The sequence below is a fragment of the Mandrillus leucophaeus genome, unplaced genomic scaffold (genome assembly GCF_000951045.1).
Source record: "Mandrillus leucophaeus isolate KB7577 unplaced genomic scaffold, Mleu.le_1.0 Scaffold8, whole genome shotgun sequence".
Taxonomy (NCBI): Eukaryota; Metazoa; Chordata; class Mammalia; order Primates; family Cercopithecidae; genus Mandrillus; species Mandrillus leucophaeus.
The window spans coordinates 4,527,991-4,550,032 of record NW_012108696.1 but is presented as its reverse complement, the minus strand read 5'-3'; the positions used below and the strand labels follow the sequence as shown (position 1 = coordinate 4,550,032).

The 22,042-nt window shown below is 55.4% G+C and overlaps 2 protein-coding genes across 3 annotated transcripts; one reads left to right on the top strand and one right to left on the bottom strand.

Moving 5' to 3' along the window:
* Nucleotides 1–2,727: 2,727 nt before the first annotated feature.
* Nucleotides 2,728–18,308, top strand: DENND1C (DENN/MADD domain containing 1C). 2 transcript variants are annotated; one of them, XM_011967426.1, is made up of 23 exons: nucleotides 2,728–2,857; nucleotides 4,370–4,434; nucleotides 4,519–4,562; nucleotides 4,703–4,752; nucleotides 5,851–5,970; nucleotides 6,058–6,127; nucleotides 7,295–7,375; nucleotides 7,470–7,535; nucleotides 7,626–7,679; nucleotides 7,793–7,903; nucleotides 8,789–8,889; nucleotides 8,975–9,020; nucleotides 9,141–9,242; nucleotides 9,327–9,452; nucleotides 12,229–12,333; nucleotides 13,712–13,802; nucleotides 13,900–13,940; nucleotides 14,845–14,916; nucleotides 15,550–15,594; nucleotides 16,560–16,667; nucleotides 16,869–16,936; nucleotides 17,074–17,281; nucleotides 17,399–18,308. In XM_011967426.1, the coding sequence occupies exons 1-23, from the start codon at nucleotides 2,841–2,843 to the stop codon at nucleotides 18,011–18,013; spliced, it is 2,406 nt and encodes an 801-aa protein (XP_011822816.1). In that variant the 5' UTR covers nucleotides 2,728–2,840; the 3' UTR covers nucleotides 18,014–18,308. The 2 variants fall into 2 exon arrangements, with proteins under 2 accessions (XP_011822816.1, XP_011822817.1); XM_011967427.1 differs by lacking the exons at nucleotides 4,370–4,434; nucleotides 4,519–4,562.
* Nucleotides 18,297–21,254, bottom strand: CRB3 (crumbs family member 3). Its single transcript, XM_011967428.1, has 5 exons — nucleotides 21,144–21,254; nucleotides 20,724–20,899; nucleotides 19,888–19,967; nucleotides 18,906–19,049; nucleotides 18,297–18,564 (listed from the first exon to the last, which is right to left on the bottom strand). Exons 2-5 carry the CDS (start codon nucleotides 20,803–20,805, stop codon nucleotides 18,493–18,495), a joined length of 378 nt encoding a protein of 125 aa, XP_011822818.1. The 5' UTR covers nucleotides 20,806–20,899; nucleotides 21,144–21,254; the 3' UTR covers nucleotides 18,297–18,492.
* Between the last annotated feature and the right edge of the window lie 788 nt (nucleotides 21,255–22,042).

Here is a 22,042-nt window from a genome sequence, read left to right as displayed (position 1 = left end):
GGGTTTACGCCATTCTCCTGCCTCAGCCTCCCGAATAGCTGGGACTACAGCCGTCCACCACTTCGCCCGGCTAGTTTTTTGTATTTTTCAGTAGAGACGGGGTTTCACCATGTTAGTCAGGATGGTCTCGATCTCCTGACCTCATGATCCGCCCGTCTCGGCCTCCCAAAGTGCTGATATTACAGGCTTGAGCCACCGCGCCCGGCCTATTTTTTTTTTTTTTTGAGATGGAGTCAGACTCTGTCGCCCAGGCTGGAGTGCCATGGCATGATCTCAGCTCACTGCCACCTCCACCTCCCAGGTTCAAGCGATTCTCCCACCTCAACCTCCCGAATAGCTGTGATTATAGGCATGCGCCACCACACCTGGATAATTTCTGTATTTTTAGTAGGGACAGGGTTTCACTATGTTGGCCAGACTGGTCTTGAACTGCTGGCCTCAGGTGATCCACCCACCTCAGTCTCCCAAAGTGTTGGGATTACAGGCGTGAGCCGCCGCACCTGGCCTGCACCCGGATATTTTTTAGATTTTTTTGTAGAGACGGGATCTTGATATATTGCCCAGGCTGGTCTTGAACTTCTGACCTCAAGCCTCAGCCTCGCTAAGTGCCAGGATTACAGGCGTGAGCCACCATGCCAGGAAAAGTAAAGGATTTTAAGATAAGAGGATTATGGCAAATTATTTGGGTGGGTCCAATATAATCACAAGGGTCTTTATAAGAGGGAGACAGAGGATCAGAGTCAGAGAAGAAGTGAGGACGAAAGCAGAGTCCCAGCAAGTGAGAGAGATTTGAAGATTAATGCTACTGACTCGGCCAGGTACTGTAGCTCACACCCGTAATCCCAGGACTTTGGGAGGCTGAAGCACGAAGATCACTTGAGGCCAGGAGTTTGAGACCACCCTAGGCAACATAGCAAGACGCTGTCTCTATGAAAATTGTTCTAAGAAGTTAGCTGGGTGTGATGGCACGTTGCTGTAGTCCTAGCTCCCTGGAAGGCTGGGATGGGAGGATAACATGAGCCCAGGAGCTCCAGACGACAGTGAGCTATGATCGCACCACTGCACTCCAGCCAGGGCAACAGATGGAGACCCTGTCTCTAAAAAAAAAAAAAAAAATAAAAATAAAAAAGCTAGGTGCCGTGGCTCACACCTGTAATCCCAGCACTTCGGGAGGCTGAGGTGGGTGGACCACCTCAGATCAGGAGTTCCAGACCAGCCGGGCCACATGGTGAAACTCTGTCTCTACTAAAAATACAAAAATAAGCCGGACATGGTGATGGGTGCCTATAATCTCAGCTACTAGGGAGGCTGAGGCAGGAGAATCGCTTGAACCAGGGAGGCGGAGGTTGCAGTGAGCCAAGATCGTGCCATTGCACTCCAGCCTGGGCAACAAGAGTGAAACTCCGTCTCAAAAAACAACAACAAAATTAACCATGTGTGGTGGCTGTGTCTATAATCCTAGTTGCTCAAGAGGCTGAGGTGGGAGGCTCACTTGAGCTAAGGAGTTAGAAGTTGCATTGAGCTATAATGGTACCACTGCTCTCCAGTCTAGGAGACAGAGAGAGGGAGACCCTATCTCTTAAAATAATAATTAAAAATAAAAAATAAAAACAGGCTGGGCACAGTAGCTCACACTTGTAATCCCATTCACTTTGGAAGACCAAGGCCAGGGGATTGCTGGAGTCCAGAAGTTCAAGACCAGACCAGGAAATAAAGCGAAACCCCATCTCTACAAAAAAAAGTTTTTTTTCTTTCGAGGTAGAGTCTCACTCTGTCGCCCAGGCTGGAGTGCAGTGGCACAATCTCGGCTCACTGCAAGCTCCGCCTCCCGGGTTCATGCCATTCTCCTAACTCAGCCTCCAGAGCAGCTGGGACTACAGGCGCCCGCCACCACACCCGGCTAATTTTTTGTATTTTTAGTAGAGACGGGGTTTCACCGTGTTAGCCAGGATGGTCTCGCTCTCCTGACCTCAGGTGATCTGCCCGCCTCAGCCTCCCAAAGTGCTGGGATCACAGGTGTGAGCCACCGCACCCGGCCTTACTCCTGAGTAAGCTGGGACTACAGGTATGTGCCACCACACCCAGCTATAATTTTTGTAGTTTTTGGTTGACACGGAGTTTCGCCATGTTTCCCAGTCTGGTCTCGAACTCCTGAGCTCAAGTGATCCTCCCACCTCAGCCTCTCAAAGTGCTGGGATTATAGACATGAGCCACTGTGCCCGGCCTGGGACCATGATCCGGCTATAGGACTCCCTATCTCTCCATGTCTGTCGTCTCTGGCTGTTCTGGACTCGGTCTGTCTGTACTGGTGACTTCCTCAGTGTGTAAATGTCCGTGTCTGTCTGTCTGTCCTTGTGCCTGTACTTTGTGCTCTTTGTCCCCGTCCCTGGTACCCCCACCATCCACTTTACAGGTGGCTCCCTCTGGTGGTCCACCAGTGACCATCCAGGCCAAATGGACCAAGGAAAAAAGAGTTAAGAGACGGGGAGGCATTTTATTAATAGACAGATTTTGAATCTTGGCTGCTGCGGAGCGGGGAAGGAGAGACAAGGGCCGAGGCACGATACGGGGGACCAGACACAGTCCAGCCTGGCGGGGACGGACCTGGGGGTCTGCCTTCCCAAGCTGACTACTTATTGCCCACCCATCCCCAACATAATTAGCAGGCAGGATGCCTGGGTTTCTCACAGGGGGTGGGGGCAGGGCCTCTGTCCGGGGACGTCACCCGTTAAACTTCCTCTCTCAGCCACACAGGAAGCTGAGCCGGCTTGGGGCCCAGCAAACGCAGGCCCCCAGGACCCCTGGGGAGAGGGCCCCGCTGGGCTGGCCCTGCAGGGACCATGGAATCCAGAGCTGAGTAAGAGTCTCCCCATCCCTCATTCTCTGGTACAAGATTCCCAGGCCAGGCCTGAGCCGGCGCAGAGGGGAGCTGGGGCTGGAGCAGGCCAGGGAGGTGCAGTGACCTGGAGGGGCAGGTGGCTGGAATCAGATACTCCGCGGGCCTCCGCTATGACCTCCACTCTGGGACGGGCCACTCTCGGTCCCCTCCTGTCTCTCTCTCTATATTCAGCTCCTGTGATTATGTCTGTAGCTCTGTGGATGCATGTACCCCTCTGAGCTTTGTCCTTGGTATATCTGAGTGATGGCTTCAGGGGGGTCCCACGGGGGGCGATCAGGGCAGAGAGGAGGCTGGGTGTTCGTATGAGTGGGTGATCGTGTGTGACTTGTGTCAGCATGAGGGTGAAGTGCTGGGGTGCCCCATGGCAGAGACTGTGTGTGCAACTGGGCAGGACGGTGTGTCTGTAGCTGATCTCCCTCCAGATCTCCTGTCTCTCTCCTTGAGCCCAAGGCTGCATCTTCTGCTTGATATGGGGGCAGAGGAGGAAAGCAGAGATTGCAGGGCTTACAGTAAGTACCTAGGTATCCTGCCCTCCTTCCTCTGATGAGGAATGTGGGATCAGCCACCAGGGTTCTATGGGGTCTCTCACACAGAGACACACAGACAGCCCACAAGGATCCCACGCAGTTACCCAGCGACGTTCATAGCTGTACAGGAAAATATAGACGTCATTCACTTGCTCGGGCACACACACTCACATCTATACAAGAAAATACAGATGTCGTGGCTAGATGCAGTGGCTCATGCCTGTAATCCCAGCACTTTGGGAGGTCAAGGTGGGCAGATCGCCTGAGGTCAGGAGTTCGAGACCAGCCTGGCCAACATGGTGAAACCCTGTCTCTACTAAAAATACAAAAATTAGCTGGGCATAATGGTAGGCACCTGTAATCCCAGCTACAGGGAGGCTGAGGCAGGAGAATCGCTTGAACCTCCTGGGTGGGGCGGAGGTTGCAGTGAGCCAAGATTGTGCCACGGCACCCCAGTCTGGGTGACAAGAGCAAAACTCCATCTCAAAAAAATTAGATAGATAGATAGATAGATAGATAGATAGATAGATAGATAGATGTCATTCACTTAGCTTTAGACTGCACAGGCTGTCCTTTATATCCCCCCCAGTCCCACCCCACAGATACAGGGGACAGTCTCATCTTTTCAGGCAGACAGCAGACAGGATCACACACACACTCACTGCCTGCTCACACAAGCCACGCACTCAGCCACACACAATCACACACAGCCACACGCACACAGCCACACTTTCTCACTCCATCCCGTACTTGTGTGCACCATTAACACTGCTGCACACACAGCCTCACACAACCACGCACTCACAGCCACAGAGCCCCAGAGTCATGCACATGCCGATGCACCTTGTGGCACAGGCACACACAACCACGCTTGTGTGCAAAGTGGCAGACACAACCACACGTGCCTAGAAGCAAGTCTCTGGATCCCTTCTGCATCCCACAGAGGGGGCGCCCCTGCCGTGTTTGATTGGTTCTTCGAAGCGGCCTGCCCCGCCTCCCTGCAGGAGGGTGAGTTGGGAGCCTGGGAGTGAGGGAGTGGGAGGGGAGGGTGGGCCTGGGTCACTGAACTTAGAGGCCTGCTCTCTTCTACAGATCCCCCCATCCTGCGGCAGTTCCCTCCAGACTTCAGGGACCAGGTATTCAAGCTGGCTCCTTGCTCCCCCAGGGCCAGGGCCCGTCCCCCAGGGGGAGGGGACTCTGTTTCTTGGACCTGGAGCCTAGGGAGGCGGTGCCCAACCTCAGTGACCAAGCAGTCTGCACTTTTCTTCATCTCCAGGAAGCTATGCAGATGGTGCCTAAATTCTGCTTCCCTTTTGATGTGGAAAGGTACGAAAGGGCGGGGAGATCCAAGGACTCAGGGACTCAGATCTCTCAGGGGCCCCAAGGACTCAACACCTAGAGACTCAGACATCTGGAAACCCATACACTCGAGGACCCTGAGACTCAAAGGCTCAGGCACTCAGGAGCCCTGAGAACTAGGGACCTATATGCATTAGCATCCAGGGATTCAGACACTCAGGGACCCAGAGATCCAGGTACTCAGGAACCCAGGGACCCAGGGACTCAAGAACCTAGGAACCCAGGGACCCAGGGACCCAGGAGCTCAGGGACTCAGAAACAGATTCAGGGACTCAGGAATCTAGGGAATCTAGGGACTCAGGGACTCAGGGACCCAGGGACTCAGAGACATAGAGATTCAGGGACTCAGGAATGCAGGGACTCAGGGACTCAGGGACCCAGGGACCCAGGGACTCAGGGACACACAGATTCAGGGACTCAGGAACCCAGGGACCCAGAGACTCAGGGACTCGGGGACTCAAGGATTCAGGGACTCAGGGACACAGGGACCCAGAGACTCAGGGACTCAAGGACTTAAGGATTCAGGGACTCAGGGACTCAGGGACACAGGGATTAAGGGATCCAAGGACTCAGGAACCCAAAGACTCAGAAACTCAGGGACCCAGGGACTCAGGAACCCAGGGACCCAGGGACCCAGGGACTCAGGGACCTAAGGACCCAGGGACCCAGGGACTCAGGGACTCAGGAACCCAGGGACCTAGGGACTCAAGGACCCAGGGACTCAGGGACCCAGAGATCCAGGGACCAAAAAGATCCAGGGACCCAGAGATTCAGGGACCCAGGGACTCAGGGACTCAGGGACCCAGAGATCCAGGGACTCAGAGATTCAGGGACCCAGGGACTCAGGGACTCAGGGACTCAGAGATCCAGGGACCTAGGGACCCAGAGATCCAGGGACCCAGAGATTCAGGGACCCAGGGATTCTGAGACCAGGGACCCAGGCTTGCAGGGATCCTGACAACTAGAGACTCATATACTCAGGATTCCAGGAACTTTGCTGGGGAGGGGGGACATCCTGAGACAGCTGGGATGTCCAGGTCTCTCTAACAGCCCTTCCCACTCCAGGGAGCCCCCCAGCCCCGTCGTGCAGCATTTCACCTTCGCCCTCACAGACCTTGCCGGCAACCGCAGATTTGGTTTCTGCCGCTTGCGGGCGGGTACCCAGAGCTGTCTCTGCATCCTCAGGTGCGGGATATGGGGGTTGGATGCGGGGGGGATGGGAAAGGCCGAGGCCTAGGGACACTTCATGGAACTTGTCTCCTCTATCCACAGCCACTTGCCCTGGTTCGAGGTGTTTTACAAGCTACTGAACACAGTGGGAGACCTCCTAGCCCAGGACCAGGTGAGACCAGCCCCTCTCTCACTCCTGTGGGAGCCCCAGCCCCCACCCCCCAACCTCCCAACCCCTCCCTTTCAGATCTCCCAGGCCTAGCAGGGCACACTGTGTCACACCTGCAGTCCCAGCATTTTGGGAGGCTGAGGTGGGAGAATCGCTTGAGCCCAGGAGTTTGAGACCAGCTGGGAAACATAGTGAGAACCCTGCCTCTACAATCTTTTAAAAAATTGGCCGAGTTCGGTGGCTCACACCTGTAATCCCAGCACTTTGGGAGGAAGAGGTGAGCAGATAACCTGAGGTCAGGAGTTCGAGACCGGCCTAACCAAGATGGTGAAACCCCGTCTCTACTAAAAATACCAAAAAAAAAAATTAGCCGGGTGTGGTGGCACATGCCCGTAATCCCAGCTGCTCGTAGACTGAGGCAGGAGAATCGCTTGAACCCGGGGGGGCAGAAGTTGCAGTGAGCTGAGATCACGCCATTGCACTCCAGCTTGGGCAACAAGAGCGAAACTCCGTCTCAAAAAGAAAAAAAAAAGAAAAAGAAAAATTAGCCAGACGTGGTGGCGCACACCTGTGGTCCCAGCTACTCAGGAGAGCAAGGTGGGAGGATCGCCTGAGCCCAGGAGTTTGAAACTATGGTTAGCTATGATCACAGCACTGCACTCCAGCCTGGGACACAGAGCAAGACCCTGGCCCACCAGCCGAGCTAATTTTTTTTTTTTTTTTGTACTTTTAATAGAGACTTGGTTTCACCATGTTGGCCAGGCTGGTCATGGGCTCCTGGCCTCAGGTAATCTACACACCTCAGCCTCCCAAAGGGTTGGGATTACAGGCGTGAGCCACCACGCCCGGCCTACAAGAAAACATTTAAATTAAAAAATTTTAAAAGCCAGACGCGGTGGCTCACGCCTGTAATTGTAGCCCTTTGGGAGGCCGAAGCAGGAGGATCCCTTGAGCCCAGGAGTTCAAGACCAGCCTGGGCTGGTCTCTATTAGACCTTGTCTCTATTATTATTATTATTAAATTTCTTTTAAAGAAATAAAAAAAAAAAACCTCCCAGGCCTGACCTGAGCCCTTGGCTCCTCCGAGACCACTCAAGCTTACTCAGAGCCCTCGGAATCCCCAATCCCCACATCTGGCTCAGCCACCCCTGCCCCTCCACGTCCCACCCAGGTCTCCGAGGCAGAGGAACTTCTTCAAAATCTGTTTCAGCAGTCCCTGTCTGGGCCCCAGGCCTCAGTGGGGCTGGAGCTGGTGAGTAGCTCCCATTCCCTGGGCGCTGGACCTTAGATGGATGGGAAGGCTGCGCCCCAGACCTGATGACCACAGAATCGCGCCTCTTCCCCAGGGCAGCGGAGTGACCGTCTCCAGCGGGCAGGGTATCCTGCCCCCTACCCCGGGAAATAGCAAGCCGGTGAGCGGGGCTCGGGGACCCTGGAAGGTCGGGGATCCAGGTGAGGCCAGCCTCCTGACTGATTGATCCCCCTGCCAATACCCCCACCAGCTGTCCTGCTTCGTGGCCCCGGACTCCGGCCGCCTGCCATCCATCCCTGAGAACGTGAGTGGGGACCCGGGAGGGGTCTCTGGGGATGGGAACAGGTCCCGAAACCCGGACCGGGGATGCAAGATCCAGGGGCCAGTCCACGCCCAGCGCACCTCTCTGATCCTCAGAGGAACCTAACGGAGCTGGTGGTGGCCGTTACTGACGAGAACATCGTGGCGCTGTTCGCGGCGCTCCTGGCGGAGAGAAGAGTCCTGCTCACTGCCAGCAAACTCAGCACAGTGAGGCGGGGCCCGCCGGGCCGGGGTGGGAGCAGGGTCTGGCTCCGCCCCTGGGGGCGGGACAACGGGGGCTGATTCCTGACTCTAACCCGAATGCGCGAGACCTGAGGGCGAAGCCCTGGCCCCGCCCCTTCGAAGGTCTCGGAGAGTTGAATTCTGGCCCCGCCCTCGTGGGAGGGGGCTGCTTTCAGCTCCTCTTTTTTGGGAGTACTGCGCTCAGGCTCCACCTACTATGGGCCACAACAGGTCTAGCTCCACCCCTCCGGACCCTCAGGTACACTGAGAACTAGGGACCTATACACATGGGGACCCAGGGACCCAGGGACTCAGGGACTCAGAGATCCAGGGACCCAGGGACCTAGGAACACAGGGACTCAGATAACAACTAGAGACCCATACTGCCAGGGACCCCGAGACCCAGGGTCAAAGGCAGAGGCGGAGACTGGCTCCACCCCTAGGGGCGGGGCCGAATGATTGCATTCCAGCTCCACCTCTTTGGGTGGGGTTAGGTCGTGGCTCCACCCCTAGGGGCGGGACAAGGGCGGGCTACATCATAGCTCCACCTATTTCGGGGTGGAGTGCGTGGAGGCTCAGTCCTTGCTCCACCTGCGTGCGGGAAGACTCAGGGGTGTTGCCTATTAACTGCGCCCCTTAGAGAGAGGGATCAGGACGGGATGAGTCCTGGCTTCACCTGCTTAAAGCACTGTTAAGTGGCCAAATTCCTGGTCGCCACATGATTTCTAAAGGGGTTCGAGTTGTCACTCATTACCCAGCAGTGGATGGGAAGGGGGAACAGGAGACTGGGGACGTGGGAAATGCAGCTGGAAGAGACCCCCGCGCCAGAGGGTCCAGGCCATGACTTCACGCCCCGCCATCGCCCCCCAGCTGACCTCGTGCGTCCACGCGTCCTGCGCGCTCCTGTACCCCATGCGCTGGGAGCACGTGCTGATCCCCACGCTGCCCCCACACCTGCTGGACTACTGCTGGTGAGCGAGGGAAGCTGGGAGGGGCCGGGCCTGGGGGCAGGCCCTGGAGGCGGTGCCTGCATGACCCCGTCCCCTCGGTCCGCAGCGCGCCCATGCCCTACCTCATTGGAGTGCACGCCAGTCTCGCCGAGGTGAGCGCGTATCCACCCAGACGGCGGGGATGTGAGGGTTCCCCCTCCCTCTATATCCCCAGATGCCCTCCTCTGCCAAGGACTCTCGGACTCTGAGCCGCCGGCCCCGCTTTTCCGCAGAGAGTACGAGAAAAAGCTCTGGAGGACGTCGTGGTGCTGAACGTCGACGCCAATACTTTGGAGACAACATTTAACGATGTGCAGGCGCTGCCTCCAGACGTGGTCAGTGTCGCCCCTCCCACCTTCCTGCCCCGGGAGGCGAGGGCCCCACACCTGCCCACTCAGGGCCACTCCCTTGTGCTTCAGGTGTCCCTGCTGAGGCTCCGACTCAGGAAGGTCGCCCTGGCCCCCGGGGAAGGGGTGTCCCGTCTCTTCCTCAAAGTCCAGGCCCTCCTCTTCGGAGGGTACCGCGATGCACTCGTCTGCAGCCCGGTGAGCAGCGGGGCCGTTGCGGGAGAGATCTCGTGGGTTCCTGAATGAATCGTAATATAATGATAGGTACGGTAGATGGCCGGACGCAGTGGCTCACGCCTGTAATCCCAACACTTTGGGAGGCCGAGATGGGAGAATTGCTTGAGCCCAGAAGTTCAAGACCAGCCTGAGCAACACAGTGAGACACTCCCCATCTGTTGTTTGTTTGTTTGTTTTTGAGACGGAGTTTCACTTTGTCGCCCAGGCTGGAGTGCAGTGGCATGATCTCGGCTCATTGCAACCTCCACCTCTGGGGTTCAAGTGATTCTCCCACCTCAGACTCCCCAATAACTGGGACTACAGGTGCGCACCACCACGCCCAGCTAATTTTTGTAATTTTAGTAAAAACGGAGTTTCTCCATGTTGGCCAGGCTGGTCTCGAACTCCTGACCTCAGGTGATCTGCCCACATCAGGCTCCCAAAGTTCTGGAATTACAGGTGTGAACCACCATGCCCGGCCACCATCTCTATTTTTTTAATTAAAAAAATAATGAGGCTGGGCGCGGTGGCTCAAGCCTGTAATCCCAGCACTTTGGGAGGCCGAGACGGGCGGATCACGAGGTCAGGAGATTGAGACCATCCTGGCTAACACGGTGAAACCCCATCTCTACTAAAAAAAGTTCCTGAATGAATCGTAATATAATGATAGGTACGGTAGATGGCCGGACGCAGTGGCTCACGCCTGTAATCCCAACACTTTGGGAGGCCGAGATGGGAGAATTGCTTGAGCCCAGAAGTTCAAGACCAGCCTGAGCAACATAAGGAGACCCCATCTCTATTTTTTTAATTAAAAAAATAATGAGGCGGGGCGCGGTGGCTCAAGCCTGTAATCCCAGCACTTTGGGAGGCCGAGACGGGCGGATCACGAGGTCAGGAGATTGAGACCATCCTGGCTAACACGGTGAAACCCCGTCTCTACTAAAAAAAAAAAAAAAAAAAAACAAAAAAAAAACAGTAATAATAATAATGATAGGTAGCATTAATGGAGTGCTTACTTTGTGCCTCTGTTTGCCCCTCTGTAAAATGGGACCCCGATAGTACCACCCAAAAGGATATTAGAATCAGTGAATCAGCATCTTCCCAGCACTTTGAATCGTACCTGGCATACAGCAAGCACTCAATAAATGCTAGCTCCTACTGCTGCTATTATCTCATTTAATGCTCATGACATTTTGAGATGGATACTGCAATAGTCCCATTTTCCATATGAGGAAACCAAGGCTTTGGAGAAGTCCCATAGTGGGTGAATGTTGAAGCCAGGGCCTCAATCTCTGAAGCGCCCTCCCCTGTTTTGCACAACCAAGCTATAAAATCGCTGGGGCGGGGCGGGGGGTCCAGTATCACTTGAGCATCTGACGTTCTTGTCATCGCTGCATCCCAAATCTGCACACAGACCACCCACTTCCTCTGTCTCCGCCCTGGTCTGGACCCTGTCGTTGTTTGCCTAAAATTAATGCACTGATCTCTCCCCTGGGACTCCTCCACAAGCAGCCTTCTTCTTTCTTTCTTTTTTTTTTTGAGAGAGAGTCTTGCTCTCTTGCCCAGGCTGGAGTGCAGTGGCACAATCTCAGCTCACTGCAACCTCCGCCTCCCAGGTTCAAGCAATTCTCCTGCCTCAGCCTCCCGAATAGCTGAGATTACAGGCATGCGCCACCACACTGGCTAATTTTTGTATTTTTAGTACAGATGGGGTTTCACCACGTTAGCCAGGCTGGTCTCAAAACTCCAGACCTCAGGTGACCCACCCACCTCGTCCTCCCAGAGTGCTGGAATTACAGGTGTGATCCACTGCGCCCGGCCCCCTGCAAGCAGGTTTCTGCTTTATCTCCCAGAGTCTGTCCTCCCCGCAGTGACCAGAGGTCACCTGTGAACACCTGAGTCAGATCATTTCCCTCCCCTGCCCACAGCCCTGCAGGTCTTCCACCTTACTCAAGATAAACACTTAAATCAGCCGGGTGGGTGACTCACCCTGTAATCCCTGCACTTTGAGAGGCCAAGGTGGGTGGATTGCTTGAGCCCAGGAGTTCGGATCAGCGTGGGAAACATAGTGAGACCCCGTCTCTACAAAAACTGCAAAAATTAGGCGGGCATAGTGGCATGCACCTATAGTCCCAGCGACTTGAGAGGCTGAGGTGGGAGGATCGCTTGAGCTCAGGAGGTAGAGGTTGCAGTGAACCAAGATCACACCACTGCACTCCAGCGTGGGTGACAGAGTGAGACCCTGACTCAAAAAAAGAAATGAAAAAAAAAACAAAACAAAACACGGCCGGGTGCGGTGGCTCACACCTGTAATCTCAGCACTTTGGGAGGCTGAGGCGGGTGGATCACGAGGTCTAGAGATCGAGACCATCCTGGCCAACATGGTGAAACCTCATCTCGACTAAAAATACAAAAATTAGCTGGGAGTGGTGGCACGTGCCTGTAGTCCCAGCTACTCAGGAGGCTGAGGCAGGAGAATCGCTTGAACCCTGGAGGCGGAGGTTGCAGTGAGCTGAGATTGCACCACTGCATCCCAGCCAGGCGAGAGAGTGAGACTCTGTCTCAAAAAACAAAAACAAACAAACAAAACAAACAACAACAACAACAAAACAGCTTAAGTCCTCCCTGCCATCCACGAGGCCCCACACAGGGTCAGACACAGCAGGTGGCTAATCAGTGTTTGCTACCTAAATATATAGTAGAATGAGGGAGGGCCAGGAACACCCCAGGGAGCTCAGAACTCCAACACTTCTTCCAGGGCCAGCCAGTGACCTTCAGTGAGGAAGCCTTCTTGGCCCAGAAGCCTGGGGCACCTCTGCAGGCCTTCCACCGGCGGGCTGTGCACCTGCAGCTGTTCAAACAGGTATGCCAGAGCCCTGAGGGTCCAGCTGGGGCTGGAGGTGGACTGCTGAGACCCCGAGGGCTTGTCTGAACTGGCAGGGTTGAGGGCAGACTCCTGGGTCCCTGAGGGTATCGCTGTAGACGGTCCAGCAGGATCCCCTACTCCAGGGTTCCCAAGTGGGGAAGGACTGAACTCCTGGATTCCTAAAGATGGGAGCCCCCTGCCGGGCACGGTGGCTCATGCCTGTAATCCCAGCACTTTGGGAGGCCGAGGCAGGCGGATCACAAGGTCAGGAGTTCGAGACCAGCCTGACCAACATGGTGAAACCCCATCTCTACTAAAAATTAAAAAATTAGCTGGGCGTGATGGGGTGCACCTGTAATTCCAGCTCAGGAGGCTGAGGCAGGAGAATCACATGAACCCGGGAGGCAGAGGTTGCAGTGAGCCGAGATCATGCCACTGCACTCCAGCCTGGATGACAGAGCGAGACTCTGTCTCAAATAAAACAAAACAAAAACATGGGAGCCCCCAACTCCTGGGTTCCTGGAGGACAAGACCTACTCCTAGGTCCCTGAGAGAAATCAGGGTGGAACCAAATCCCAGGTCCCTAAGCAGGTAACTTTCTGGGACTGGGGTGGTGGCCCGAGCTGGACTCCAGAGGGGACAGGTCCTGACTGTGAAATCCCAGGATTTCCTGAGTCCTAGGGATATGGGGGGAGGGGTGGCAGGTGGGACTGGACTTCTAGGCCCCTGGGAGAAGGTAGCTTGGACCACAAGATCCCTAAAGATGGGGTCAACCTACTCTTGGCTCACTGAGAGCAGGTGGGTAGGTCTAGAGGAGGCAGAAATCAATTTCTGGGTCCCTGAAAGGGGCGGGGCTTGGTCCCTGGGGACAGGTCCTGACTTGGGGAGAGAGGAGAAGGTGGGATCTCTGGTTCCTAAAGTGGGCTCTGGTCTGGGGGCAGTGGCTCACGCCTATAATCTCAGCACTTTGGGAGCCCAGGGCAGGCAGATCACCTGAGGTCAGGAGTTCAAAACCAGCCTGGCCAACATGGGGAAACCATGTCTCTACAAACAATATAAAAGTTAGCTGGGCATGGTGGTGCACCCCTGTAATCCCAGTTACTTGGGAGGTTGAGGCAGGAGAATCACTTAAACCGGAGAGGCAGAGCTTGCAGTGAGCTGAGATCTTGCCACTGCACTCCAGCCTGGGTGACAGAGTGAGACTTCATCTCAAAAAAAATAATAAAAAATAAAGTGGGCTCCAGTTTCCCAGGTGCTTGGGGGTGGGCAGGTTGGAGGCCAGAGATGGCTTCTACATCTTGATAGCAGGCGGGCTGCTAAGTGCTGGCATTCAGATGTGTCTCCTGCTGCTTCTGATTTACTGTCCCCACCCCAGTTCATCGAAGCCCGACTGGAGAAGCTCAACAATGGGGAGGGCTTCTCAGATCAATTCGAGCAGGAGATCACCGGCTGCGGGGCCTCCTCAGGTGAGCCCTGAGTCCAGCCCCCAGGTCCCCCCCCACCCACCAGCACCCCCTGCCTCAGCCAGCCTTTGGTGACCACCACACTCTCTCCTTACCCCAGGGACCATTCGATCCTATCAGCTCTGGGCAGACAATCTAAAGGTAAGACCACCAAAACAATAGGCCTTGGCTTAGGCCTGTAAACCCAACACATTGGGAGGCGGAGACAGGATTGCTGAGACCAGAAGTTTGAGACCAGCCAGGACAACACGGCGAAACCCCATCTCTACTAAATTAAAAAAAAAAAAAAAAAAAAAATTAGCTAGATGTGGCTGTAGTCCCAGCTACTCGGGAGGCTAAGGTGGAAGGATGGCTTGAGCCCCAGGAGGTGGAGGTTGTAGTGAGCCGAGATTGTGCCACTGCACTCCAGCCTGGGTGACAGAGCAAGACCCTGTCTCAAAAACCGCTTGTTGGCTGGGCACGGTGGCTCGCGCCTGTGATCCCAGCACTTTGGGAGGCCGAGGCAGGCGAATTGCCTGAGGTCAGGAGTTTGAGGCTGACGCAGGCAGATCACAAGGTCAGGAGATCGAGACCATCCTGGCCAACATAGTGAAATGCTATCTCTACTAAAATTACAAAAATTAGCCGGGCATGGTGGCAGGCGACTGTAGTCCCAGCTACTCGGGAAGTGGAGGCAGAAGAATCGCTTGAACCCGGGACGCGGAGGTTGCAGTGAGCCGAGATGGCGCCACTGCACTCCAGCCTGGGTGACAGAGTGAGACTGCATTTCAGCAAAAACAAACAAACAAAAAAAACCTCTGTTCTTTGAGACTCCATCTCAAGAAACAAAAACAAACAAACAAAAAACACTTAAGTGTGTCTCAGTGAATTAATTTAATTCCACAACAGTCAGCAGGTAGGGTCATGACTACGATCGTGTTCATTTATAGAGGTGAAAAAATGGAGATTCAGAGAGGGAAAGGGGCTTGATCAGCATCACACAACCTGGGATGGGGAGGTGGGATCTGGCTCTAGCCCCTCCCTCTTGGTGTTTCCTCTCCTGCAGAAAGGCGGTGGTGCCCTCCTGCACTCAGTCAAGGCCAAGACCCAACCAGCAGTCAAGAACATGTACCGCTCGGTGAGGCTGAGCTGGACAGGCCACTCTCGCTGGGGTGATGAGGGGGAGGGGACAGAGGACACTTTGACCTCCCAAGGATGGAGTATTTTGACCCTGGCAGACACTTTAAACACAAATGATTTAATCAGAACTGAACCAGCAGTTAAACCCTTAACAGCTCTTCCCCCTTTTATTTTTTTATTTACTATACTCATTTTTGTTGGAATCCTACCCCCCACCCCCCTGTAAAATTGACAGCCAAGATTCACCGACAAACATTCTTTGTCCTTGGATGCCACAATTCCAGGTTCTGCCTTTTTTCTCCCAAGCTCAGAAGTTTCCTGGGGCCAGTTCTTGCAGCTCAAAATTGTCCATGCGATGTTATTCTTCACAGCTTTGAGACAGGAACACCTTGCCCTGTTGCTTCACCATTCCCCATTTTATTTGGGGATGCCTTCCTCAGGGAATACTAATTTTATATTAGTCAAAGGGGTGAAAGTTTGCATTGACTTCTTAGGTGGTGTATGGCGGGTGGTGAACATATTTGAGACACGCAGATGGCAAAATAAAGCTATCTTAGGGGACAGAAGGCTGAGCTCTCAAATGCCCAGGATCCCACCACCCTCGGGTAATTCTCTCTCCACTGCTTTATAGGCCAAGAGTGGCTTGAAGGGGGTGCAGAGCCTTCTAATGTATAAGGTAAGACCAACAGCCGGGTGCAGTGGCTCACCCCTGTAATCCTGGCACTTTGGGAGGCCGAGGCAGGAGGACCGCTTGAGTCCAGGAGTTTGAGACCAGCTTGGGTAATATAGTGGGACCTTGTCTCTACAAAAAAAACATTTAAAAATTAGCTGAGTATGGACTGCTTGAGTCCAGAAGGCAGAGGTTGCAGTAAGCTGAGATAGCACCACTGCACACCAGACTGGGTGACAGAGAGAGACCCTGTCTCAAAAAAAAGAAGACTGTGGCCGGGCGCGGTGGCTCACTCCTGTAACCCCAGCACTTTGGGAGGCCAAGGAGGGCCGATCACTAGAGGTGAGGAGTTTGAGACCAGCCTGGCCAACATAGAGAAATCCTGTCTCTACTAAAAAAAAAATACAAAAATTAGCCGGCCGTGGTGGTGGGCACCTGTAATCCTAGCTACTTGGGAAGCTGAGGCACGAGTATTGCTGGAACCCAGGAGGTAGAGGGCAGTGAACCGGGATCGTGCCACTGCACTCCAGCCTGGGTGATAGAGGGAGACTCTGTCTCAAAAAAAAAAAAAAAAAAGACGACGACGACGACTGGCTGGGCGCGGTGGCTCACGCCTGTAATCCCACCACTTTGGGAGGCCGAGGCAGGTGGATCACTTGAGATCAGCAGTTTGAGACCAGCCTGACCAACATGGTGAAACCCCATCTCTACTAAAAATACAGAATTAGCTGGGCATGGTGGCGTATGCCTGTAATTCCAGCTACTTGGGAAACTGAGGCACGAGAATCGCTTGAACCCGGGAGGCAGAGGTTGCAGTGAGCCAAGATTGCACCATGCACTCCACCCTGGGCAACACGAGTGAAGCTTCATTTAAAAAAAAAAAAAAAAAAAAGACTAACTAAAGACCAATGGTAGGGGGTGATGGAGAGACTTCGTGGCAGAGGTTCCCAGTTCATGCATTCTCTTCCTAGGATGGGGACTCTATCCTGCAGAGGGGGGGCTCTCTGAGGGCCCCAGCCCTTACCAGCCGCTCAGACCGCCTGCAGCAACGCCTCCCAATCACTCGGCACTTTGGACAGGTAAGAGCGCCCCCTCCCGCCATGCACACACCTGGAATTATCACTGAATCCTCCACCCATCCCAGTCCCCATCCAGACATCTCACCTCCTTCTTCAGCTTCCCTAATATGTGGCACCCACTTCACACTCACCCTCCTTTAGCAAGCCTCAGCCCCCTGATTCTGCAGTCTCCTGAGGTCCTATCACCCCCACCCTTTGCAGAACCGGCCCCTTCGCCCCAGCAGGAGACGCCGGCTGGAAGAGGGACCTTCCGAGCCCCCAGGGGTGGGGTAAGGCTAAAAGGGAACAGCGGTGTTGAAAGTGGGAGGCCAGGACTGATGGGGAAGAGGGTCCCCAAACTCCAGAGCAGCCTGACCAGGGCTGGGGGGTCTCGGGCAAATATCTGAGGCTGCCCATCCTCACCCAGGACACCCCCTCTGAGTCCTGAGGATGAGGGGTGCCCATGGGCAGAAGAAGCTCTGGACAGCAGCTTCTTAGGGTCTGGAGAAGAACTGGATTTGTTGAGCGAGATTCTGGACAGTCTTAGCGTGGGAGCCAAGAGTGCAGGCAGCCTGAGACCGAGCCAGAGTTTAGACTGCTGTCACAGAGGAGACCTGGACAGCTGCTTCAGCCTGGTGAGAGCCTTGCCCACTCCCCCAACCCCCCCCCCCAAGTCTTCCCCTAATGGTCCATCCAACTTGCCAGCCCCTCTGCCATCTAAAAGCCACAACTTCCCTATCCATCCCACCTAGCCTAACATACCAAGATGGCAACCAGACGATCAGAAACTACCAGAGCCAGAGCGCCAGCCCCTGTCCCTGCCATCCCTGCAAAGCACCTCGTCTTTGGATGCCACCAGCTCTTCAAAGGACCCCAGGTCCCAGCTAATACCCTCAGAGTCCGACCAAGAAATCATCTCTCCATCCCAGTCCTCAACAGCTTCTGCAGACCCAAGCAGCCGAGGGGACCCCGAACCCTCTCCTCTCACAGAGCCCCTAATTCTTCATCTCGCCCCTTCCCACAAGGCAGCTGAAGATTCTAGAACCCAGGAAAACTCTGCTTCCTGGCTCTCCACTGCACCCACTGAGCCCAGCCCTCCAGAAAGCCCCCAAATTCTGGCCCCCACAAAGCCCAACTTTGATATAGCCTGGACGTCCCAGCCCCTCGATCCTTCCTCAGACCCCAGTTCTCTGGAGGACCCCAGAGCCCAGTCTCCCAAGGCCCTGCTAGCAGAGCACGCTCACCTCCAGCCACTCGAGGAACCAGGAGCCCCGAATTCCCCTGCTACACCCACCAGCAACTGGCAAAAGCTCCAGCCCAGCAGCCGGCCCAGAGTCGCTGATCTTAAGAAGTGCTTTGAGGGTTAAGAATCAGGGGTCCAGGAGAGACCCCAGTCCCTCAGTAAAGCCACAAGAGCCCAAAGCTGGTTTTTTCCTGGTGAATTTCTCTGGTGCCCTCATTCTGCTCAGAAATCCATCCCACCCACCTCTGTCCCTCCAAGGGCAGCCTCTCTAACTGAGTCGTAGCGGGGAATTCCAGGAAGCCTCCTGGTCCTCTAGAATCCCGGCAACCTTACAGTTCCTCTGGGCATGCGTCACCTCCATCTCAGCTAATGCTCCCACCAGCTCAAACACACCAATAAAGCTTTTATTACATCTTACTTCTAATTTTATATACATATATAAAAGTGAATAGCCCCATCCTCTCCTGACCTCAGGGGCAGAGTCTTGAAGTACCTTCTTCCCTGCTATTCTTAAGCACTGGGTGGATCTGACTGCCCAGAGAGGGCACTGCCTTTCCCCAAGGTCATACAGCAATGAAGGGAGACAGATGCAGGAGAGGGGACCTAGATGGGCAGGCAGCCCCGCACCGTCTCCTTGGAGTCCTGAGGGGCCCGAGCCTCGGTTGCATGGGAGAACTGAAAGAAAGGAGAAGGGGCTGTGGAGCCTGCAGGACACACAGAGAAAAGTTGGTTCCGCAAGCGGGGAGGTGGGTCCCGAGCCCCAGCACCCTGAGCTTCAGGCACAGCCAAGCAGAGGCAACATGCTGCACAGAGCCCACCAGGTGGGTGCCCCCAGCCTCTCCCCACAAGTCCTCCTGAGCCATCAGAGGCTGGTGTCTCGGCGGCGGCTGCAGTGTACAAGCCAGCACCCCGCAGTCCTGGGCAATGTTGGTGACTGCAGCAGGCCCCAGCGTTCAGATGAGCCGCTCTTCCGGCGGCAACTTGAGGTTGGGGGTCGGTGGCACACGGGCACCCACCTGCTCCTCGCTGCTGGGCCGGTAGGTGCCCTCCGTCTGCCGCTTCTCCCGAAGCTTCCACACCAACAGTGCCAGCCCCACAGCCAGGAGCAAGATGGCCAGGATGGAGAAGACCACAATGATAGCAGTGATGGCCCCCTGAGACTTCAGAGAGGGGACAGGGGTGAATCACCTGAGCCTGGGTAGCCTGTTCACCTCCACCTGAATTGCACCCCCCTCATGAACCCCCAACCCACAACACACACACATATCTGCCACTTTTGGTGATCTGATCCCCACACTGGGGCTTCCTGGATCCCTACCTACCTTATCTGGGGTGCTACGGCTCCCCACCACCTGCCGTGTCTGGGACACCCCTCGCAAGCACCTGCCATGTCTGCGACTTGGGCTTTTTTTTTTTGAGACAGAGTCTTGCTCTGTCACCCAGGCTGGAGTGCAGTGTCACGATCTCGGCTTCCTGCAACCTCCGCCTCCTGGGCTCAAGTGATTATCCCTGCCTCAGCCTCCCGAGTAGCTGGGATTACACACGTGTGCCACCCTGCCTGGCTAATTTTTTGTATTTTTAGTAGAGATGGGGTTTCACCATGTTGGCCAGGCTGGTCTCAAACTCCTGACCTCATAATCTGCCTGCCTCAGCCTCCCAAGATGCTAGGATTACATGTGTGAGCCACCGCGCCCAGCCGGGACTCCTGCTTTCATCATATCTACCAAGTCTGAGCTCCTTGCTTCCCCACCCACCTGAGAGGCATGTGGAGTTCCTGAGCCCCCACATCTGACAGCTACAGTGTTCCTGCCCACTCCCTCTAGGGTCTCCTAGTCTTCCTGGTCTAAGACTTCAGGTCGCTCCCACTTAGAGCTCTCCAAAGCCACCCTGACCTGCCACCTCTGGGGGAAGGGGGTGTCTAGTCCTCTCTACATGCTGTATGTGTGGCCCCTGGATAACATCCTTGCTGCCATCTTCCCACATATACCTCCAACTCACCAAGTTGCCATTGGAGCTGGAGCTGGGGCTGGTGGGTGAAGGCACAACAGTGCTACTGTCATGTGCAGAAGAGGTCAATACTGTGGAGGCTGAAGGCAGAGAATAAATCAGTCTCCATCTTTCTCTCCCATCCCCACCCTTGGGCACCTGCTTTGGTCATTCCCCTTCACCTCCTCCCAGCAAGTCCCAATTCAAACTCTGCCTTTCATTCGCACAGAGACAGTGGGCGACTTGCAGGCAGGACCTGTCCCTCAGGTGTTTGCTCCTCCAGACACCCCCCCACCCAGCCCAGCAGAGCCCAGTAGGGTGTCCGGAAGTCCAACCCTCCCCCACTCACCACCCGGCCCTGGGCCCTTAAGGATCTGGGCGGGCCTAGATTTCCCTGGAGTGTCTGACTCACACCTCCCCCCAGGCTCCCCAAACAAATCTAAGACTGAATGGCTGGGGTCTACACCTTCAGCCAACCGGGTCGACCGGGCTCGGTAGGCCTCCTCCCAGCTCCCAGTTCACCCAAAACACCTGCACTATGCCAGGACTCAGGTACACAGCCCTTACCTCCCACCAAGTTCTACTTAGGAGCCCCCACTCCAACACACAATTCCACCTGGCTCAGGAACTCAGGTCTCCTAGACCACCTCCCAGGGTCCAAGGAAGAAACTAGAAATCTTAATCTCCCGGAGCCCTAACCCTGTAGACCCCTCCCCAAGGTATTTCTTGCCCGCTTCCCAATTCTTGACCCTCTCTGTGCCCCAGATACCCAGCGCTTCTAAGCCACGTCCCCAGCAGAGATCCAGGAATCCGGACCCCTCCCCCCAGAGCTCTCAGCTGGTACCTACTTAGCCCCCAGACTCGGCCCCAGCGGGCCAGCAGGAACGGCAGGCCCAGCACCAGGAGCAGCCCCAGCCCGGGGTTCGCCATGGGCTGGGTGGCGGGTTGGCAGCGCCGAGGAAGGGGCTTCTCGCGCGCGCCCCTCCTACCGCATCTCCGGCCAGGGGCACCTGCGACGGGGCACCTGGGGGCAGGAGAAGGAGAGAGGCCCGGGCATTGGGATCGGGGTCTGGACCCGGGCGCAGGCCCACAGGAGAAACAACTGGCGCCAGGGCACCCATGAGTCCCGCCCCGCCCCAGCCGCCAGAGGTCAGCGATTAAAGATTAACTCCTGGGAGCGCGTTCCTGGGCTGGGGAAAGGAAGGCGACGGGACGGGTAGGGTGGACGGGCGAGGGCGCAGGCCTAGCGGTGCGTCCTGCTTTCCTACCTGGCCCGGGCGTCTTTGACCTAGCTCAGGTTCCTGGTCCGTGCCCCTCCCTCGAACCCTCGGTCCGTCGGTCGGTCTTTGGGTCCGATCCCACCGGCTCCGCCCGCTCACGTGACCCGGAAAGTTTAGTCACTCACCTGGGAGGAGAGCGCACTTCCGGCTTGTGCACCTGAGCCTCGATAAGAGGGCGGAGCCAAGAGGGGGGCGGGGCCGCGCTGCGGGCGCACCTGTAACGGGACCCTCACACCTGCATTGCGAGCCATGTGTAGGAGCGCACAGGTGTGGAGACGCACGGGGTATGTATGTACCCGTGCACGAGGCACTCCTGCCTAGGGCAGACTTGGATGGGGAGCGCTCAATGAGAAAAAACACCCGCCCAGGCACAATGGCTCACGCCTGTAATCCCAACACTTTGAGAGGGTGAGGCAAGAGGATCGCTTGATGCCAGGAGTCCGAGACCAGCCTGGGCAACACAGCGAGGCCTGATTCTCTACCAAAAAAAAAAAAAAAAAAGAAGAAGAAGAAGAAGAAGAAAATAAGCCCGGGGCTCTGGCGTGATCCTGTAATCCCAGCGCTTTGAAAGACCAAAGCAAGAGAATCACTTGAGGCCAGGAGATCCAGATCCACCTGGCCCACATAGGGAGCCCCATCTTTACAAAACAATAAGAAAATTAGCCGGATGTGATGGCACCCACCTGTAGTCCCACCTACTTGGGAGGCTGAGGTGGGAGGATGGATTGAGCCCAGGAGTGGAGGTTACAGTGAGTGAGCTATGATTGTACCACTGTACTCCAGCCTGGGTGACAAAGTGAGACCCTGTCTCTAAAAAAATTTTAAAAAGATAAAACACCTGTACGGTTAACACCTGTGTGGAATCAAACCTGTACAGGCATTCACAT